At 43.9% G+C, this 20,831-nt stretch overlaps 1 protein-coding gene across 1 annotated transcript in view; it reads right to left on the minus strand.

Moving 5' to 3' along the window:
* Nucleotides 1-9,517: 9,517 nt before the first annotated feature.
* Nucleotides 9,518-20,831, minus strand: part of LOC146856467 (uncharacterized) — a 90,875-nt gene continuing 79,561 nt past the window's right edge. Inside the window, exon 3 of the mRNA XM_085651257.1 lies at nucleotides 9,518-12,657. Coding sequence (XP_085507383.1) covers nucleotides 11,455-12,657 — 1,203 coding nt within the window. The 3' untranslated portion in view covers nucleotides 9,518-11,454. The remainder of the gene's footprint in view (nucleotides 12,658-20,831) is intronic.

A 20,831-nucleotide genomic window follows, 5' to 3' on the forward strand; every position in this document is an offset into this window, starting at 1 on the left:
CGCGCCTCTGGGCGGAGACAGACATGCAACACCGCGTTGATTGTATCATGGACCTTGCGCCAAAAGGAACTGACATATTTACACTCCCAGATGATGTGCATGAATGTCCCCATATGAATGCAATACCGTTTGCATTCTCCACAATCGGACCTCCCCATATGAATCAAACGGGGCCCGGTGATATATATTCTATGTAGGATTTTAAGCTGCACTAACATAAGGCGCGCTGGAATAGCGACCACTCTAGGAGAGGACACTGCCTCCTGCCAGTCCTCATCATCTAGTTCAATCCCATCTCGCCTACATTTCTCACGCAACGAATGGAGGGGATCCGTCATGTTATTGATTTGTTTCTTGCATATTTAGGAGATTTTTTTCGGGTAGGTGGCCATCTAAAACTCTGTCCTCCAATGGTGAGGCTTCGGGAGGAGCAGTCCCCTTGGGCAGAAGAGACTGGAGTGAGTGTAGGATCTGTGCATATCAGAAATATTCAGTGCCTGCCAGCTCGTATTCTGTTTGTAGTGTGGTGAAGGACTTGACCCCTCCCTCTCCCCAGCTGTCTTTGATGTGAGAAATGCCAATAAGATCCCACCTATCGAACCCCTTTGATCTCCATAGGTTGCCCAGCTTCTCAGAATCCCAAAGTGGGGTGGCTAATGCCAATCTCTGTCACCATCCAAGAGAATTAGCGGCATCGTGCCAAATGCGAACGGCATGATTGGTGGTTCCCGTCAAGGAGTATCTCTTTGGCCGTGAATATAATACCCTGTTGTAGCTGCCTCCGGGAAGGAGCCATCTATCCATAGCATAGCCGGGGTCGTCGATACGACCGTACGTACCATGGTTGATGGCTGCCAGATGCACAGCCCAGTAATATTTTTTAAGGTCTGGGAGGCTGATGCCCCCGTTATACCAATTTAGTGTCAACTTATTTAGGGCAATGCAAGGTTTGCCGTCCCATAGCAAGTCTCTCTGGAGGCCTTCAACTTCTTTAAAATAACGCGTTGGTACAGGGTCCACGGTGTTCTGCAGGGCGTAGAGAAACCTAGGCAAGGACATCATTTTGAACAGGGCAGCTCTGCCCAATAGCGAGAGGGAAAGTGATTTCCAGCTGGCAATATCTTTTTTAAGCTTACTCAGGGGCGGAAGAAGGTTTTGAGCGTAGTGGATTGAGCAATCAAGAGAGATAAATACCCCCAGATATTTAAAGCCGACAGTGTTAACTTGTATCGGACAGTCTCTCGGGGGGATGGGTGGATCCCCTTTAAGAACGAATAATAGTGACTTACCCCAGTTGACCGTAAAACCAGAAAATCTGCCGAATACCACCAGGTTATCCAATTCTACTATGCAGGATTTCTTTGGGGAAGCCAAATAAAGCAATATGTCATCAGCATAAAGTGAGATGTGGTCTTTTAGGTCAGGGGACCATCGCAGTCCTCGTATCATAGGATCCCGTCGGATCCAGGCTGCTAGTGTTTCTAGGGCTAGGGCGAAGAGAAGAGGTGAAAGTGGGCAACCTTGACGGTTAAGTAAGAACGTCGCTGGCAATTTATTGTTGACTACCACCTGGGCCAACGGCTCATTGTATAAGAGGCATACCCATTGGATGTAGTTCGGGTCAAATCCCATCTTTGCCAAAACTGCCCAGAGGTAGGGTCATTCGAAAGTGTCAAACGCCATGGTCGCATCGAAGGACATGATCACAGCTGGTTCTTGGATGGTATGTGCTCTGTCCAATACCCCGTGAACTCTGCGCAAGTTCAAGGCTGTATTCCTGTGGGGCATAAAGCCAGATTGATCGGGGTGTACTAAGTTACTGATTATTTTGACTAGGCGATTGACTAGGAGTTTGACCAGGATTTTTGGTTTGGTGTTCAGAAGGGAAATTGGTCTGTGCGAGGCGCAGTCAGTTTTGGGTTTTCCTTCTTTATGTATGGTGACTATGGTGGCTTTCCTCTATTCCCTGGGCAATGTTCCAACTTCCCTGGATTCCTCAAACATATATTTTAGGTATGGTGCGAGTTTATCGGGTCTCAATTTGTATAGCTCGATGGGGATATCATTGGGACCAAGGGCTTTCCCCGAGTTTAAGGAGCGGATTGCTTGTGCTATCTCATCCGTTGTCAAGTCGCTATCCATAAAATCACAGTCTTCTAGGGAGAGGCTGGGGAGCCTAATGTCTCGCAACAATTCCTGAGAGTCCTCTTCAGTGTATGTGGTGACTATCGTGTAAACTGTCTGGAAAAGACTAGCGAATCTGTCTACTATTTCTTGCGGTGAGAGAGATATCCCCATCCACCCTGAGTTCTGGGACCAGTCTGCTCGCCCATTCCTTCTTGTCTAGCCATGCTATGAGCTTCCCTGCTTTGTCTCCCAGGTCATTGACCCTGCCCTGTCGCTCCCTACCCAGGGCTTTGGCCCTGTCCGTAACTAGAGCCTTGTAGTCGTGCTGTTTCAGGCTCAGTAGGTGGAGCTTCTCCGGCGTCACTCCAGATTCCAGGTCCTGGCTGAGAGTAAAGAGTCGGATAAAGTTCAAGGCTCTATGCATTGCATACAAAGCCATTCATGACTCAGGACCTAAGTTCCTGAAGGACGCTTTCCGAATCTATGTTCCCAAAAGAACCTTACGTTCAGCCTCTACGCACTTGCTCCCGGTGCCACGCACCAGAACTTCCACATGGGGAGACAGACGCTTCTTGGTAGCAACTCCCAGGCTGTGGAATTCCCTCCCATTGTCTATAAAAACGTCCCCCACCCTCATGGTGTTCCGCAAGCTTCTGAAGACTTGGCTATTTAACCAGTAATCCCCTCAGTTGTCTTTTTGTTATCAGGAAGTTCTGCATGCGCCGAGACACCCTAGGGTATTCGGGCGCAATAAAAATCTTAAAAACATAAACAAACATAAACAGGTCACCCTCCAATTTATAAATTTCAGCCTCGGTGTCTAGGACATCTTTTTGTTTATCTTTCTTCATGCCAGAGATCAATGACAAAGCCTGACCCCGAATTACAGTCTTGAATGCTTCCCATAAGGACTGGGAAGAGGACACGGACCCCACACTGTCAGGAAAGTAATCGTCTATGGCTTTGACAAGGGTTTTACGGATTATCGGATCGCGTAGGTACCATGGGTTAATTGAGGCTAATCTTCCCACCTTGACCTGGTTAAGGACAATGTGGACCCATACCGGTGAATGGTTGGAGATGCCTCTAGCTAGATGTCTGATTTTGTGTATGTATGTGGCTTGTGCAGCGGGTACTAAACAGTAGTCTAGTCGGGAGAGGCTATGGTGCGCTCCAGAGTGAAAGGTGTGTTGTATCTGATCCGGATGATATGTCCTCCACCCATCTACCAGTCCCATGGCTTCGAGAAAGTCAGGCAACCATCGGGAAGAGGGCCCCACCTCCCTTGGGGGGGTATCGATCCAGTGTGCCCGAAACCACTGCATTAAAATCGCCCCCAAGGACTAAGAGGCAATCCGGAATGGTAAGTAGGACCAAGCCCAGGTCCGCAAAGGTGGTACCCTGTACGCCCGGAGGTACGTACACATTCATGAATGTAATGGGACGGCCCTCCCATGTGCCTGAGACCCCAACGTATCTGCCCCGATCGTCTGCCCATGTGGAGCTTATGGCAAGGGGGAGCGTGTTCTTCACCATGATACCCACACCCCGGGAACCGGATGTAAAGCCTGCATGTGCAACCATTTTGTATCCCCCTCTGTGCATCGCCTTACATAAATTCCCTATCAGGTGCGTCTCCTGGAGCATGACAATATCCGGGGCCTGCCGCTTAATATATTGGAGAACTACACTGCGTTTGATTTTGTCCCCAAGCCCGTTAAGATTCCAACTCAATATTTTAACATTCTTGTCCCCCATCGCACTTACTATTCACTTTGTGAGTCTCAGAATCCTCTGTACTAGAATCAAAATCAAATACCGATGCAAAAAACATAACAATGAAGAAAAACAATTCCCCCACCCAACAACCCCCCACCCTGCTGCCCTGCACTCTGGGCGTGGAACTGCCCATGTAAAACTAGCAGAGTGCCTGTCGCCCTATAGAGGAAGTAAAAGAAGAAAAGATAAGGACATGGCACCCCATTTTCCTGTCCCTCTCCCAAAAAAGTAATAGTTATGAAATCCCCAAGGTGAGTCACACACCGCAGCTCTGAGTGTCAGCCATCAGGAGGGAAAGACCCCCCTGAGGCTCGGCCGCCATGCAGCCTGATACCTGTCCCGGTCTGTTCAAGGAGTCGGTCCATGTTGGAGAGCCATCGTGTCCATTTCGGTCCCATCAGCCATGAACCGGAGAGGCAGCATCACCACCAGCATTGCGATCTTGTCAGCCACTTCTTCCGGTTGTTCGAATAACCAGGTCCTCCCCTCCGCTACCACTCGAAGACGTGCCGGGAATAGCATGGAGAATTTAAGTCCCCTTTCTCTGAGTCTCTGCTTTATCATAATGAATGACAGTCTCTGCTTCTGCACTCTTTGTGTGAAGTCTGGGAAGAAGGAGATGTCTGCGTTCTCGTAGCGGAGGGTGGCCTCCATTCTAGCATTTTGAAGGATTACGTCCCTGTCCCGGAAAATCAGTACTCTCGCCAGTATAGGTTGCGGGGGGGCTCCCGGCTTGGGGCGACCTCCGGGGACCCTGTGTGCCCTTTCAATGACAAAGAATTTACGGAGGCCTTTTCGCTGTAGATGTTGTAGGATTAGGTCCTCTACAAAGAGGTCTGGGGCTTGTCCCTTGACCTTTTCCGGCACGCCCAAAATGCGCAGGTTGTTGCGACATAGGCGCCCCTCATAGTCATCTAGTTTGAGCTTACTGGACTTGCGAAATGATTGAATATCCTGGATTTCACCTTGAAGCTGAGCGACATCACCCACTAGACTAGAAGTCGTGAGTTCCATCTGTTTGACTTTCTCATTAAGTTTGGTGAGGACGGCTCGGATCAGGTTGACCTCGATAGCGATGGTATTCATTTTATGTTCCAATGAGGTTTGGACATTAGTGATTCATGACGTCTTTCAGCGATAACTCTTGGTCTTCTTTTCCTTGCTCATTGGAGGTCCCCCCTAGATTGTCGGCCCTGTGGCATGTCTTAGGGGAGGGTGTAACGATCCAGTCTGTTTGCTTGCACCGATTTCGACCCTCTCGTGCCTGCGGATTTATTCTTCTCCATCATTGTCTCGAAGTCACGCACTTCTGTTCCCGATGTCAACCGAATGCCACACCCGGCGCGAGGGCGAGCCCCAGTCACCCTCCGTCGGACACCAGGTGCACTGCCACACGTGCCCCAAACGTTCAGCCTTTCGCGCAGTTGATAGCTAGGTGGAGGGATCTGGTCTCCCCCGACACCACATGTATCACACCTACTGCCACACGAAGCACCAGCGCTACTCACAGGTGAGTGAGAGGCAAATCCCAGTTGCTCGGGTGGTTTCCAGCCCCACAAGAAGGATTGCGAAGTTTCAACGCTGTTTGCAGCCCTCCCCGCGGCTCACAGGTGAGTGGGAGGGAAGGCCCAGCTGCTCAGGTGGCCCCCGGCCCCACACGAAAGATCGTAGACTTACAACGCTGTTCGCGGCCCCCGCCGCTCACCGCCCCCCCACCGTGATCTAGAGAAGATGGGGGAGGGGTCCGTTCCTCGCTGCCATTAAAGTGCCCACCAGGTCTGCCGATCAGTTCTGTTGAGTGTGGGACACGGGGGAGGGTCCCACCACGTCCACCACTACCTTGGGGCCCCCCCTACGCCTCACCTCTCTTACAGTGTGCTCTCGATTGAGTCTGGGCCGTTACCGGTTTCGTGCCTCGCCTGCAGTCTCTGTTATGGCTTTCGCTCGCGGCTTATCTAGGTCCCGGGTGCCGTTTGCAACACTTCGCCCGGGTCGGCAGCGCCTCTAGGGACTCCACAGGGCCTCTGCTCCTCACGCGACAGCCCACAGTTGTGCGCGGGCACAGGCCGCACCTGCAGGTCTTCAACGCGGCGAAACTCCAAAATTGAGCCCCAGGCTTCAAGGCATGAATAGGCCCTCAGCGTACGGGACCCAGAACTTTGCGTTCAGGTGGATTTTAGCAACAGGAGTCGGAGGGAGACTTCCCGCTTGCTTTCCGGTGCGCTCCTCTGCCTCGGTGATTCGATAGACGGGAGGGGGATAGGTTTTATGGAGCTAGTGGATCAAGCGGCCATCTCGCTCCGGGTCTTGGCCACGCCCCCCTTCCTCACAATTTTAATGCCCAAAGGGTGAAGCTTTAAAAACTCATGACACTAATCTCATTATTGCACTAATCCTTTTTGCGCCACCCTAGGGTCACAGCGGTTACATGACTTTTTTTGGGTGCCAGTGGTCCATCGGCTCTAGCTTAGAGATACTCGTGCACCTATGCAGATCTGTTGTGCTCGGTCCCCAAAGGACAAGCGCCCATCTCCCAGATCAATGCCAATATTATTTCAGAAGGCTATCAATAACGTCTGAGACTGGTGGTTTGACTCTATCACTGCCTAACAGACTTGCAATTGTGAATTCACAATATCGGCCCCTGCTCTGCAAGAGCATGATTGAACAAAAGTAAAACAAAATTACTATTAAATATGCCAATTTCCCTAGTGAAAAAGATTCATTTGTTTCTGAAAGCTCACAACATGGAATTATAACATGAAACCTTTGCACAAATGAGTTTTTTAAATCACAGCTCACACATGCTGGTAAAAGAAAAGCATTTAGGGGTGGCTTCCCCATTGGAGCAGAGGAACGTCGCCCCACGAAAGTTACTCCCCAAAGAATGAAAAATAAAATGGTAATACATTACCATTGTATTTTGATGGGGGTGGGGCCGCTGCTGAATTACAGCAGCAGGGAAGAGGGTGGGCTGTTCCTGCACTTTTCAAAGTGCGCATGTCTTTTTGACAAGCCGTCTAGCGACGGACAGTGACACAGGTGCACTCTAAAACCTCTAATCCAGCTGTCTTAAGAAAGCTGGGTCAGAGTAAGTGCAGGGCTCCAGTGTCCTTAGGAGTGGCAAGTGAAGTTGCTCCCTCCAATCAGGGCGCTTCTCTCTCAGCGTGAGAGCAGCACCAGGATTGGTGCCTGCACTACAGCATCCGGTTGCGGTTGAGAAGAGGTCTGGAGCTGAAGAAGTCGGAGGACGTCGGTTAAGGTAAGTTTTTTTAAATTAAATAAAATATTTGCACACACGCTCACCGCCTCCCCCCTAGATGCCAGCCGCCACTGAAAGTAGTCATAGACTGCAGACATTGCTCACTTTGTGCTGCAAAGCCTTTAAACCGCTGTAATATGCTGTTGATACACATTATTCTATGCATACTTTCTTTTTTCCAACTGCACACGTTCATCCTTGGATCACATCTGAAATGGAAACACTGAAAGCCAGGATGAGGGGCGCTCTTTGTCAACTGGCATGAGCTTAAGACTCCAGAAAATATTGACACTTGCAAGCAAACCTTAAGCACACCTTTGCCAAGTTCACCTACTTTAAAGTGACATTTCCTTAGTTACACCTCATTCCCAATGCCTTACTCATACAATCCACAGCTCACCACACTCGTGCATCACCCTTCACATTCAGCTACAGATTTTGCAACATTCTTTTCTTACAAGATCACCGCCATCAGGGACACCCTAAGTACTTTGCCCTCCCCGCATCCCCAATTGCACCCAGCTACTCCCTTTGGGTTCTCAGCTACATCACCAATGGAGTTTATGAATATTCTCAAATCTTATAATCTGTCAGGCATATTATGTTATGTGTGGGTTTTGTACATTGCGCGATTACCAACATTGGTGTCCTAGCGCTGAGAGAAGAAGAGAGGAGGTCTGGCAAGAGGCATAGAGATTATCTAGCATAAGGCCATGTTTGCAGAATCTTATGAGATGGAAGAAAGTGACACACTCAACAAACAAGAGAGGAATAACGTTTTCTGACAATATAGGATGACACTTGGTAAACTTTAAAGTAGGACAAGGGAGTAGAATTTGTTGGACGCTTGAGACGGTGTTTTTGCTAATTGGCAAAATAGTTTGCCAACTCTTTTTGAATTTTTTAAAGAAATGTGACAGAGGAGTTAAGAAGGCTCCTGCTTATTTGTGAATCAGTTAGTGGCCTGGATGGAAAATAACACATGAAATAGTTCTCTCGTGGGGTTCTGGTGGTGCAGATCGGGGTGTACAAAATCTCCCTACTTCCACGGATAGAGTAATTTCACAGTTACACGCACATACACTCATCATACACTAGGGCCCATTTCACTAACATACGCTCAAATACTCTACCAGCACTGAACCTGTGGAAAGAAAACTCCTAAACACCTTGCATCTACACTGAGGTCGATAAGACCTAGTTATTGTAACTGTCCTGAATCATGATCTAAACAATCTATACAACAATAATCAATATAGAGTACTCAATAATTGACAAGAAATAACCACCAACACCGTATTTAAAATTATGATGCTTTATCTAAATTAGTCAAAGAAAATCAATCAAAGTAAATCATTTTTTCTCATAATTACCTATTCTAGCTAAATGTCAGAATGGGTCAGGACAGGTCTCTCAGTAGAAGTCTCCCGAATCGCCGTCCTCACAGCGTAGATCCTCACCAACGCAGGTTTGGGAAGAAGTGGCCTTAGACCCTCTCTAGGCTAACAATATTTATAGGAAAACTTACAATATTAAAGAAACATAAAATGTTCTAAACGTCCGCTGAACCGCTGAGCAGAGCGAGCAGGAAAGGATGTAGCATTGCTACATTTGGAAAATCTCCGCTCAGAAAAATCACAAAAATAAAAAGACAGAACAGGAACTAAAAATTAAAAAGTATCTCTTCCACCTTCACATTTCCTCGGAACTAACATTGTGATTTCAGAGTTCATTCATTATGGCTCCTTTGTCCTCCAAGGCTACTCGGATACATCTGGAGGCTTGCCCAGAACTGCTGCTGTCCTCACGGAAAATTTTAACCAGGCGAAGACTGTGGTCAGATGACTCTCGACCATATTCAGCAAGGCCTTCTCATCACAAATCTCTCACTCGAGGCCAGGCTGCAAACGGCAGCCATTTTACGTTAGGCCAAAACGGACCATCTTAATTAAAAGAAACAAAAACAACGTTACCACAGCATAGTGATTAAACAGTGTTAACCCCACTAATACCCTTATGTGTATGTAATTATCTAGCCTTTGCAACACAGAAAAGCATTAATTCAAAAGCGTTTTGTGCTTTAAAATAAACAGCACTCAGCAACGTTTATTTAATAAAACATGCACATTATTAAACAAGCAAACAAAAGCATTCCCACGTGTCGTTTTTCTTCTCATTAGTACATGTTGGTAAGTTTAAAACATTTACACAAAACAAATAATTAGTAATTAATAATTAATAATTTTAATTATGACAAATAGACAAACCAGAGCTTAAAAACCCAATAGATTTTCATCAGAAAACTCTGCTCCAGCAATCCCCCCTTTGGTGATTTTATCACCAAATAAACAACCCAAAAAAAAAAAAAGATTTAGTGAAATTTAGTCCCATTTTAGGAGAAATTGGAAATGTCTTTTTCTCCATACACAACACTACACACCAGACACTCTTTCATCATCCCTTTTTGTCTCCAAGTAAACACTCTCCCTCAATTCTTCTAATTCTATTTCTTGTGGTTCTCTTTTCAACCTTTTATTTCTCTTTTCATTATTTCTTTTAATTAATTTATTTTTCCCTCCCCTGTTTTTACAACACACACACACCAATTTTAGTATCAATAAAGCAACAATTATACAAGTTAAAGGAAACAATATCTTACCTATAATAGTACTACCTATTTTTGCAATAAAACTCTTAACAGCAACTATTTTATTAGCTATTTTAGTCCAAATACTTTCAGCTTCTAGTGGTACTAATTCTTCATGCAAATCAGTAATATTTTTGATATAGACCTTCAGGTCTTTGCTTTCATCTGGAATGTAAGTGCAACAATGTTGAACTTTCAGCATTCCACAAACTCCACCCTCCTTGGCTAATAGAATATCAAGGGCAAGTCGATTTTGCATAGACATGGCACGTACGGCAATCAATTCCGTATTCACCAAAAGAAACCCTCCAGCGGTATTTGTCGATAAGCGATCCACCACAGTTGACAGTTTCCGAATTCCATAAGCATTCAAAGAAATTCCCACTGCTGGAATTAAAGCTCCAAAAATGTCACCCACTATTTCAGACCAAGTTTCTCTCTTGAAACGCGTTAGTAAATTAATATGTTCTACATCTTCTATTCTATCTATATGAAAGATCTTTGGAAAGACCAGGCCCACATAACACGTGCCATACCAATGGTCAGGCAACCTGTAACAAGCCTTATTCCCACAAACATAGTACACTCCTGGGAAAATTGTATCTTCTCCACCTTTGAAACCCCATCCTGTGGCAATGAAGTATGTATCATGACATTCACTAGTCCCAACAAAATATGTATCATATTGGGATTTCCTTCTTGTAATGCACAGCTTACCCTTCTGTGGTGCATCTAGAGCTAAAGTTGGACTAGCTCCATTTCTTAATTCTTTTCCCATCTCAATGTCCCAAATTGTCTCACTCACTTTGTATTTCCCTGCCTTTTCATGCATGCTCATTCTCCTTTCCTCCACCATATTTAGGAAAGCTTTCTCCTCTTCTTTCAGACTGCAAGTTAAATTATTCTTAAAAATGTAATCTAAAGTTAATTCTTCTTTCTCAATAAAAATCTCACCAAAAATGTTAGCTTCTTTAGCTGGATTCAGCTCTTTGTTCATTGGCAAATGCCCAAAAATACTATCTTTGTTAGACATCTTATAATCTATTTTCCCTAACAAATAAAAAACACTACTTAATACACTACAAGAAATTCCATACGTAGCTGGTAAATGGTGATAAGTAACACCCTCTGAAACGGATGCAGGTAACTGCATACAAACATAGCAATCCCTAACTTCCATTATTTTCACATATTCATATAACAACTTTGAAAAAACATTACTAGAAAAATCATTAATTGACCTATCTTTATGTATGTAAGTATTACTAATTCTAGTCGGAATTACTTTTTGTGAACTCTTCTCTGCATTTGTCACATTCTCTGTATGCATCTCAAATGTACCTATTGCAACTCTAAAAGTAACTAATAAAGCTAAAACACCCCATAATAGCATTAATAATGCAGTACAGCAACAGCACATTCTACACCATCTTTTCAAAAAGGCACATCTACTTTGGTTATTCTCTATGTTAGCCATTTTACTACTTTGACCTTGTCTTTTGACTTAGCCTCTACTACTCCACTACTGAAATTTCTTGAACTTTGGATTTTTCAACAATTAATTTTCAGACTTTCTTCTTTCACTTTTCTCCAAATGATTTCTTCTGTTCACTCAATCCAAGTGAATTCTTCTATTCACTCAATTTGGATACTTGTCATTCTTCACTTCAACTTCTTCGACATCAAACTGTATTAAATCTCCAACATCATCCTCAGTATCTGACTTTTCTCCAATATCAGTCAAGATTACTTTCAGGATTTCACCAGTATCTTCCTCAACCACTTCACGTATGGTCTCCTCTGGATTTCCTTGACTTTCTGCCTCTTCACCTTCAGACAGTGCCACGTACGTCCATTCCGGCGACCTATACTTCTGGTTAGGTTTTCTTATTCTCTTGATCTCCTCTGGTTCTTTTGACTCTTTTCGCTTTTCACCTCTTGCTGGATTCTGACTCGACACCTCATTCACTTGTTCAGCTTTCGAGGTATTTGCTCTTATCAGTCTGTATCTCAGCCTCTTTATTCTGTTGTTAGGCCAAAGATCTCCTCTTATAACCTTTTTCGGCCTTGTTTCTGTATTATTTCTCTCTCCAATCCAAGTTCTCTTTCTCAGAACTCGACCCTCTGATTTCTCAGTCTCACTTTCATCCGATTCTGTTTCAAATGCCTCTTGTTCTTCAGCTGTTTTCTTTCGCTCCACAGTCTTTTTCACCACTGTTTGAGACTTCCCTACTTCTGTCCCTCCTCGGGTCTCCGACACGCAATCTTCTTGCTGTCTACTTGTCCCTTCACCTAGCTTGTCAAGAATGTTCCCTACACCTCCTCGGGGGTCTTCCGCAATCTGTCCCTCTCTATCTTCTTCTAACCCTGCTTCTTCAGGTACAATCTCAAGTGGTTCTTCAATCTCCTCCTCTTCTGATTCAAGAGTAGTCTCTGTGGAATTGCTCTTTTCTCTTCTTTTTCCTTCACTGCTTTTCGGAACTTCATTCTCTCTCTCAGAATCTGATCTCCTTTCTGAGACTTTCAATGGTTCTCTTGAAGCCTTTTCTGCTTCTTTTCTCACTGGTTCTGTATCTTCATCATCACTGGAATCTGACTCTTCAAAGTACTCTTTACCAGTCCCATCCTTTGGGTTTGGAACTCTCAGAGTATGACTCGCATGTACCCAGTTTTTCACACCAGCACACTTTACTGCAGTTGTCGTAGTTAGAATGACTTGTCTCGGCCTTCCCCAACTTCGAACCAAGCAATTTCTTCTTCTGTGCACCTTAATCCTCACCCAGTCCCCTGGACTCAGATCATGAGCTTGCTTCTTCTCAAGTGTGGTAGCTTCTTCTCCAACCTGGTGAAACACAGAATGAACTGCGTCAGCCAGGCCTTTACAGTAATCCAAAATCATGTCATCAGTTATTGTCACCAACTTATTGACAGGTACATATGCATGTCGCATTGCACGTCCCATTATGATTTCATGCGGACTTAAACCAGTAGTTCTATCTGGAGTAGATCTAATAGTCATTAGCACTAGAGGCAAGACATCTGGCCATTTCATACCAGTGGCTAAACACATCTTACCAATTCTGTTCTTGATTGTGCCGTTTATCTGCTCAACAACACCAGAAGCCTCTGGTCTGTATGCACAATGTAGCTTCTGCTGTATGCTCAATGCTTCACAAATCAAACTCATGAGTTCATTATAGAAGTGTCCACCTCTATCAGACTCAATCGTCACTGGAAACCCGTACCTAGGAATCAGCTCTCTTAACAGTAACTTTGCCACTGTTATTCCATCATTTCTCCTAGTCGGATAGGCCTCCACCCATCTTGAAAACAAACAGACTACCACTAGAACATACCTCAGTCTGTTCACTTGGGGCATTTCAATGAAATCAATCTGCATTCTTGTAAAAGGACCACCTTCTCTGCCTATCGTTCCCAGACTCACCACTGTCTTTTTCCCAGTGTTAAATTGCTGGCAAATCAAACATCTTTGACAGATGCTTTCTGCAATTGTTCTGAACTTTGCATTATACCAGGTTTGCTTAAAAGACCTGATCATCGCATCCCTTCCCAAATGTCCCTGGCCAGGATACATTCTTGCCATTGTCGATAGGATAGAGTTTGGCATGACTGGTCTACCATCTCTATAGACCCAAACATGGTCTGTTTCTCTTGGGGCACAACCTGCCTTGATCCAGTCTTTCTTCTCTTCCTTTCCTGCCTCATCCTGCAACTGTTTCACTTCATCCCACGTTTCTAGAACATTAGTAAACATCACAGAACAAAAAGACATTTCACCTTCTCGTTCCCGATTAATTGACTGGTTATTCTTAGCGCAATATTGGGCAATGTCATTCGCGTACCTATTGCCAACTGTCACAAAATCATCTCCTTGTCCATGAGCAGCACACTTTACAACTGCTAACTCCTTAGGCAGCTGTATCGCCTCAAGTAATTTTCCAATCACTTCAGCATTCTTTATCGGAGTCCCACTCGACGTCAAGAAACCTCTTTGCAACCAAAGCTGGCCAAAATCATGCACAACTCCAAATCCATACTGACTATCAGTCATCACAGTCGTTATCAAATCTTTCCCAATTTCACAAGCTTTTGTCAATGCCACCAATTCAGCAACTTGCGCAGATTTCACTCCTTTCAATGGTGATGCTTCCATAACCTCTGAAACCTTGCACACTGCATATGCTGCACATAGCACACCCTCATCATTCCTCAGGCATGATCCATCCACAAACAACACATGATCACTCTCAAGCAAGGGAAGATCCCTTATGTCTGGTCTCGGTTTTGTACAGTAATCCAGCACATCTAAACAATTGTGATCATCTTCTGTTTTCACACCCACATTTTCAATATCCGGCAACAATGTCGCTGGATTCACATTCACACATCTCTCAAGAATCACATTTGATGCCCCCAGAATGACTTTCTCATATTTAGTCAGCCGACTATGTGACATGTACTGGGTTCTGCTTCTTGTCAAAAGAATTGCCACATTATGAGGTACGAATACCCTTACAGGATATCCCATTATAATTCCCTCACTCTGTTCCAGGCTTCTGCATGTTGCAGCCACAGATTTCAAACAACCTGGTAACCCTACAGCTACAGGATCAAGTGTCGATGAAAAGTATGCAATAGGCCTCCTCAGCTGTCCATGCTTCTGAATTAACACTGAAAGTGCACATCCATTTCTTTCACTGCAGTACAACTCAAACTCCTTTTCATAGTCTGGCATACCCAAAGCAGGTGCTTCACACATTCGGCTCTTCAGCTCCTCAAATGCTGCCATTTGTTCTCCATCTAATTCCAATGGGTCTGTCATCTCACTTTTTGTCAGCTAAATCAGTGGCTTTGCTATCAGAGAAAAATTAATTATCCACCGACGACAATAACCCACCATACCCAGGAACATTCTCACTTCCCTCTGGGTCTTTGGGGCCTTCATTCCCCTGATGATTTTGATCCTGTCATCAGTCACCTTTCTCAGACCTTTTTCAATATTGTGTCCAAGATAATGCACCTCTTTCTTGCAGAATTGCAATTTGGCTGGAGATACTTTTAACCCTCCATCTGCTAGATGATTCAGTAAAGCTATAGTATCTACTTCACAAGCTTCACGTGTCTTTGATGCCACAAGTAGGTCATCAATATACTGCACTAGTACTGAGTTTTCAGGCATGATCAAACTCTCCAATGATTTTTTCAATAACTGATTGAATATCGAAGGACTCTCTGTATACCCCTGTGGGATACGACACCATGCTAAAATACGCTGGCCAAACCTAAATGCAAAAATCGGCTGGCTGTCATGATGCAATGGAATTGAAAAGAAAGCATGACACAAATCAATCACCGTGTACCACTCAGCATCATGTGGAATCTGATACAAAATCACTGAAGGATTTGGCACAATAGGACAACATGCCACTACAATTTGGTTAACTTTTCTCAAATCTTGTACAATTCTGAACTTCCCATTAGGCTTTTTTATTAAATTATTTTTTCTTTGACGGCCCATAAAGTAAATGACATCTCTGCGCTTAAAACTGGACTGAATAACATCGCAACTTGGATGAAGGAAAATTTCCTAAAACTAAACGGTGAAAAAACAGAGGTGATCATTCTAGGGAAACAGAAACATCTATGGAGCCATCAACATTGGCCAGAGAAAATGGGCAATCTCCCAAACCCTGTTTCACAAGTGCGTAATCTGGGTGTGCTCCTGGATGATTCTCTGAGCATGCATGCACAATCAGTCAGAGTGGCAGCCACTTGTTTTTCCATCTTACGATGGCTGAGAAAAATCTGCTGGATGCTCCCTGAATCAACTAGGAAAACAGTGGTGAACGCGTTAGTAACATCCCGTTTAGATTATGGGAATGTCCTTTATCTAGGATCAAATAAAGCTAATCTCCATCGTCTACAAATGGCTCAAAATGCGGCAGTCAGATTACTGTGCAATATACCTAAAAGGGAATCAGTCTCTACATTCCGGCGCAAACTGCATTGGCTGAACATTGAAAATCGAGTGAAATTTAAAGCTCTCTCCTACATGTATAAAATAAAAGCCAATACAGCCCCGCTGTACCTCTGCTCACTGGTAAACATATATTCCATCCAGGAACCTCAGATCAGCCACCCAGGGCCGTTTCAGAATTCCAAAATTTAAACGCACCCGCATAGGAGGCAAATCCTTTGCCTACTTAGGCCCGTCTCACTGGAATTCTCTCCCTATTTCATTGAGAAATGAGCCTAACTATTCCAGTTTTCGAAAACTGTTAAAAACCTGGTTATTTGATAAATAAAAACAATACCTTCTCTCTCCACCTGCAACAGCTAAATGCGCCGGGAAACCCTTTTGGGTAGCCGATGCGCAGTACAAATGCAAAAAAAAAAACAAAAAAAATTTTTTAGCCCCATTATCGGTGAATTACACGGGCTACTCAGTAGTTCTCTTAGAACTCCCTGCTGAATCATTTTCTCAATTATAGGAGTTATTCCTTCAATTATTTCTGGTGTCATTTTGTACTGAGGAATGTTAGGATAAGTAATTCCCTCTTTCACTGAAATTTTCACAGGATCTACATTATTCATCAATCCCACATCCTCTCCAGTAAAATCCCAAACTGTCCTTTTCACTGTGTCTCTCAGCTCTCGAGGCAAATCCTCCGGATCAAACACAGCAAATGCTCCAACCATTTCACTCTCTCTATTTCCTAGAGTCATTCGGTACAAAACATCCTCATCTGGTGTCTCAAAAGCTATTCCATCCGGTGTACAGAAAATTGTACAATTCATTTTACACAATAGGTCCCTACCTAACAGGTTCACTGGACTAGTGTCACAGACGATAAATCTGTGCATTTCTGAAAATTTCCCTATTTGTACTCTTACTGGTTCAGTAAGGCGTGTCCTGATTTGTGTATTGGCTACACCAACTACTTGGATTGCTTCATCCGAGAGAGGAAGATTTCTAATATCTGTTGACCTGACAGTTGATCTTGTCGCACCTGTGTCTACTAAAAAAGTAACACTTTCTTCATTTATTTTCCCATCTACAAATGGTCCTGCCTGGTCTATTTCTAGAGTTGCACCAAGTATGCACTCTTCCTCCTCTCTTCGGCACCGTCAATAATCACCCTCAGACTCACTCCCTTCATTCTTTAACAAGTACTGTTGTACCTGATTAGAACGCCTTTGTTTGTTTACCTGTTCATCATTGTAGAATCCTGAATCCTGATTGTACTTTTGTGACCCTCTATTCTGCGGCAAGGGCGGTTTTGGCTCTTGACTCTGCTGTCTCACAACTTTCTGTTGCTGCTGTTGATTATTCCCTTCGTTCTGCACCTGTTGATTCAAGGGTTTACCCTCATTATTCACTAATGGTGGATTGGTACACTCAGATCTCCAATGTCCCAGTTGGCCACAGTTGTGACATGGAAACTTCTTTTTGGCTTCCTCAAGATTCCCCTTTCCTTTCCCTGCATATCTGGGCCTATTCCCTGCATTATTTCCTGCATTATTCGCCTGTTCCACCAACTGTGCTGCCTGTCTTTCCGCAACTTTCACTTGTGCCCACATTGCTTTTTCTTTCAGCTTTCTCTGTTTTGCTTCAATTTCATCACTGAAGTATTTTGCATGTCTCAGAATCTCATCTATTTTCTTACTCTGCCAGTCCACTGTGTGCTCACGAATTCTTTCACTAATCTCAGGTCTCAGGCCATATACAAATCTGTATACAAAATGACTCAAATCTTTGTCACCCAGGTGTTCATCTCCACTGAATTGTTTAAAAGCCAGTATCAGCCTCTCGTAAAAAGCATGAACTGATTCTTTTGCTTCCTGTTGTGTTCGGTCTATTTTAACCCAGTCTGTCTCTTTTGCAGGTACTTTACTCTTCAGGTATACCATCACCTGATCATACTTTCTCATTACCTCTGGATCTGGTGCTCCTGTTCTCTGATCTCTTGGATATTCCTCAGTAGGCCAACTCACAACTATTTTACACTCAGTCCACAAGTCTGCTGGAACAATTATATCAAACAAACTATTCAGGTCAACCCACAGCACTTTTGACAATTTCACAAACCTGTCTACCTGCCTATACCACTCGACGGGCTTTTCTCTCAATCGAGGGAAATCATTCGTAAATGATAAAATATCCTGTCTGGTCCATGGAACATGTACATATCCTCCTCCAGGTATTTCTCTCATAGGATAAGTATCCACTGGTTTCTCTTTTTCTCTCACCGGAAATGCTGAATAAGTTCTATCTCCTGATTCTTCTCTTTTCTTGTACCACCTATCCTTCCACTTCTCTACATCACCCCATCTTCGCAATAATGCGACCATTTCTTTAATCTCTCCTTTTCTACCAGTACCATTCAGATTTTCAATGTCTTTATCTGTAAAATCCATCCTATAAGTCTTCTGCAAAGCTTTTACTTTATCAATGTCAACTCCCTGTTCATTCGCTATTGCTCTTAACCTGTCATGTGTATTTCTCGCTCTCCAGGTGATATTTTTACACATAAACAACAGTTCACCATCATGATGGTTTTTAAGAATTTCTGTAGGAACTGTCCCTGCAACAAGCTCTTCTAATTCTACACGTAACCTAGCCACATCAATTGCTTGTGAATCTTTATCCCTCTTTTGAAGAACTTTCATCCAATCATTCAAATCTTCAGCTGTTATTTCAGTCGTTTTTTTCACTGGAACCACTTTCTTCTGCGGTTCTAAAATCGGCATCCCTGAACAACTAGCTTCACTAGCATCCAGTCTTGAATTAGACTGTACCTCTAATCCTTCACTACATATGTCATGTCTGGATTGTCTCAGATCACTACTTTCTGTCCTTCTTCCTGAATCTCCTGAGGGACCAGCTAAACTTGTTATCTTACTCCCAACATATGGAATCACCAAACCATTTTCACCTATCCTCTGCTTGTCAAACACAGGCATAACCGGACCTATGGTTACAGGCACCGTAACAGCTTCCAGATTCTTTGTCAGCTCTCTAATCTTTTCAGTCAACTCTGTTGTTGTTCTGGCTAATTCTCTTGTATTCTCGTCACCACATTGATTCTCTCTCTCCCTGAAAGGATTACCACTTCTTAACTCAGGTGTCACATTTTCTGTCTCAATGATACGCAATGTATCTCTTATCGGAGAAACAACTGGTGTACTTTCTTCTGGTTCTGGTCTATATGGAGGTGGTCTCTTGTAAATCATGTCATTCAAGACCTCATCCTCATATTCATTAACTCCATATCTTTTCACTTCTGCCTCAAGAACCCTTTCTGCTCCCTCTTCAACTGTTCTCATAGGATATAATCCCTCTGACATGCTAGCATGTCGCCATCTCTTCATTCGATCATGATGAGTTTCACGATCATGTCTCCTCCCAAACATGTACCTGTAACTTCCTCCAGACCTCTGCTTTTCTCGCTCATGTACTTCCTCTTCCCATTCCACTAAAGCCTCAAACTGTGTCGGCCTTGGTCTTGGGTCAAGACATAACATCTTTTCCCGTAAATTTCTCAACACGGCCAGATTAAATGAACCATGTTCTGGAAATGCTAGAACACCATCTTCCTTAGTATACCTAACCCAATTCTCCAACCATATACAGGTATGATACCCATATCTTGCAGCCATGAAGGATGCAGGTGTTTTCGCTGGAGGTAACAATTCACCCTCTCTTGTTTTAGCATCTTTATCCTTGTCGAACCACCTTTTGATTTTTCCGAACAATGTTTTTTTCTTTTTCTCTTCTTGGTAATACATTTTTACGTTTACCAAAACTTTCCAATCCCTTCCGTATTATAAATATACAATACGATTTTCCAACCAATAACAGCGCGACTCACACTAACGCACCAATCCTGGAGCGTCTACGTCACTAAAATAGCTCTTCCAATCCTTGCGCGGCTCACACCAACGCACCAATCCCAGCGCGAACACTATTCTGATCCAATATCCAATCAGAGCGCGGTCTGTTTGACGTCAGCAGTCGCTGCAGTCGCTTCTGTCCTGTCTCCTGTCACTCGTCTACCCCTCCTTTACAAAATCTCTCAGTAGACTTCGTGTCAAATTTCTACAAAATCTATTAGTTACAACATATAAACATCTCCATTGTCTGCTTCGCTAACCACAGAATAGTAAAGAAAATCTATTTCACAAGAATCCCGTTGACACAGTAGCACATCCTTCTACTCTGCCCTTCTTTCATGCATTCACTAACTGATTCCTCCAGGACTTATCCAAAGAGTCTTACAATCAACTAAATGCTTTATACATTCACGCACATTCATACAAGGAAAATATAGTACATACACACAGAATCCTGCTTCCCGAGAACAGCGAACAATCTGCCCCGCTACAGAATTATAACACACGTCAACCAAGCAGCTTACCTCTGCTCAGTCCCTCAAACAAGCTCAGAGAATACCTATTACTTCTCCCGCGATAAGCTTTAACGGTGAACCTTACGGATCCCTGGGACTTAAGACCAGAGTTTCACAGATAACCTTCGCTACCATACGCACTCCTTTTATACCAGATATATATTCTAATAGTAACATACAACAATGTCACTGATTCCGAACCCAGACAATGTGACGCGCAACTTCAATTGTCACACGTTTTTCCTACAATCCCGTCTTTCCCGAGAGCAGCATATACTTCCCTCTGCCCTACTACGGAACTGCTACTAGCTCCCAAGTTCCAGAAGCACTACATATAACTCAACACGACGACTCCAACATATAGTATTAGTACATATACCAACATCAATCAATAATCAATAAGCTAACGTACAAGCAATCTAATCAGATCAAGACAATCATCAATAACCATCCTAACTCTGCTACCAGGAAATTGGTGCAGATCGGGGTGTACAAAATCTCCCTACTTCCACGGATAGAGTAATTTCACAGTTACACGCACATACACTCATCATACACTAGGGCCCATTTCACTAACATACGCTCA

The sequence above is a fragment of the Triturus cristatus genome, chromosome 4_1 (genome assembly GCF_964204655.1).
Source record: "Triturus cristatus chromosome 4_1, aTriCri1.1, whole genome shotgun sequence".
In the NCBI taxonomy this organism is placed as follows: Eukaryota; Metazoa; Chordata; class Amphibia; order Caudata; family Salamandridae; genus Triturus; species Triturus cristatus.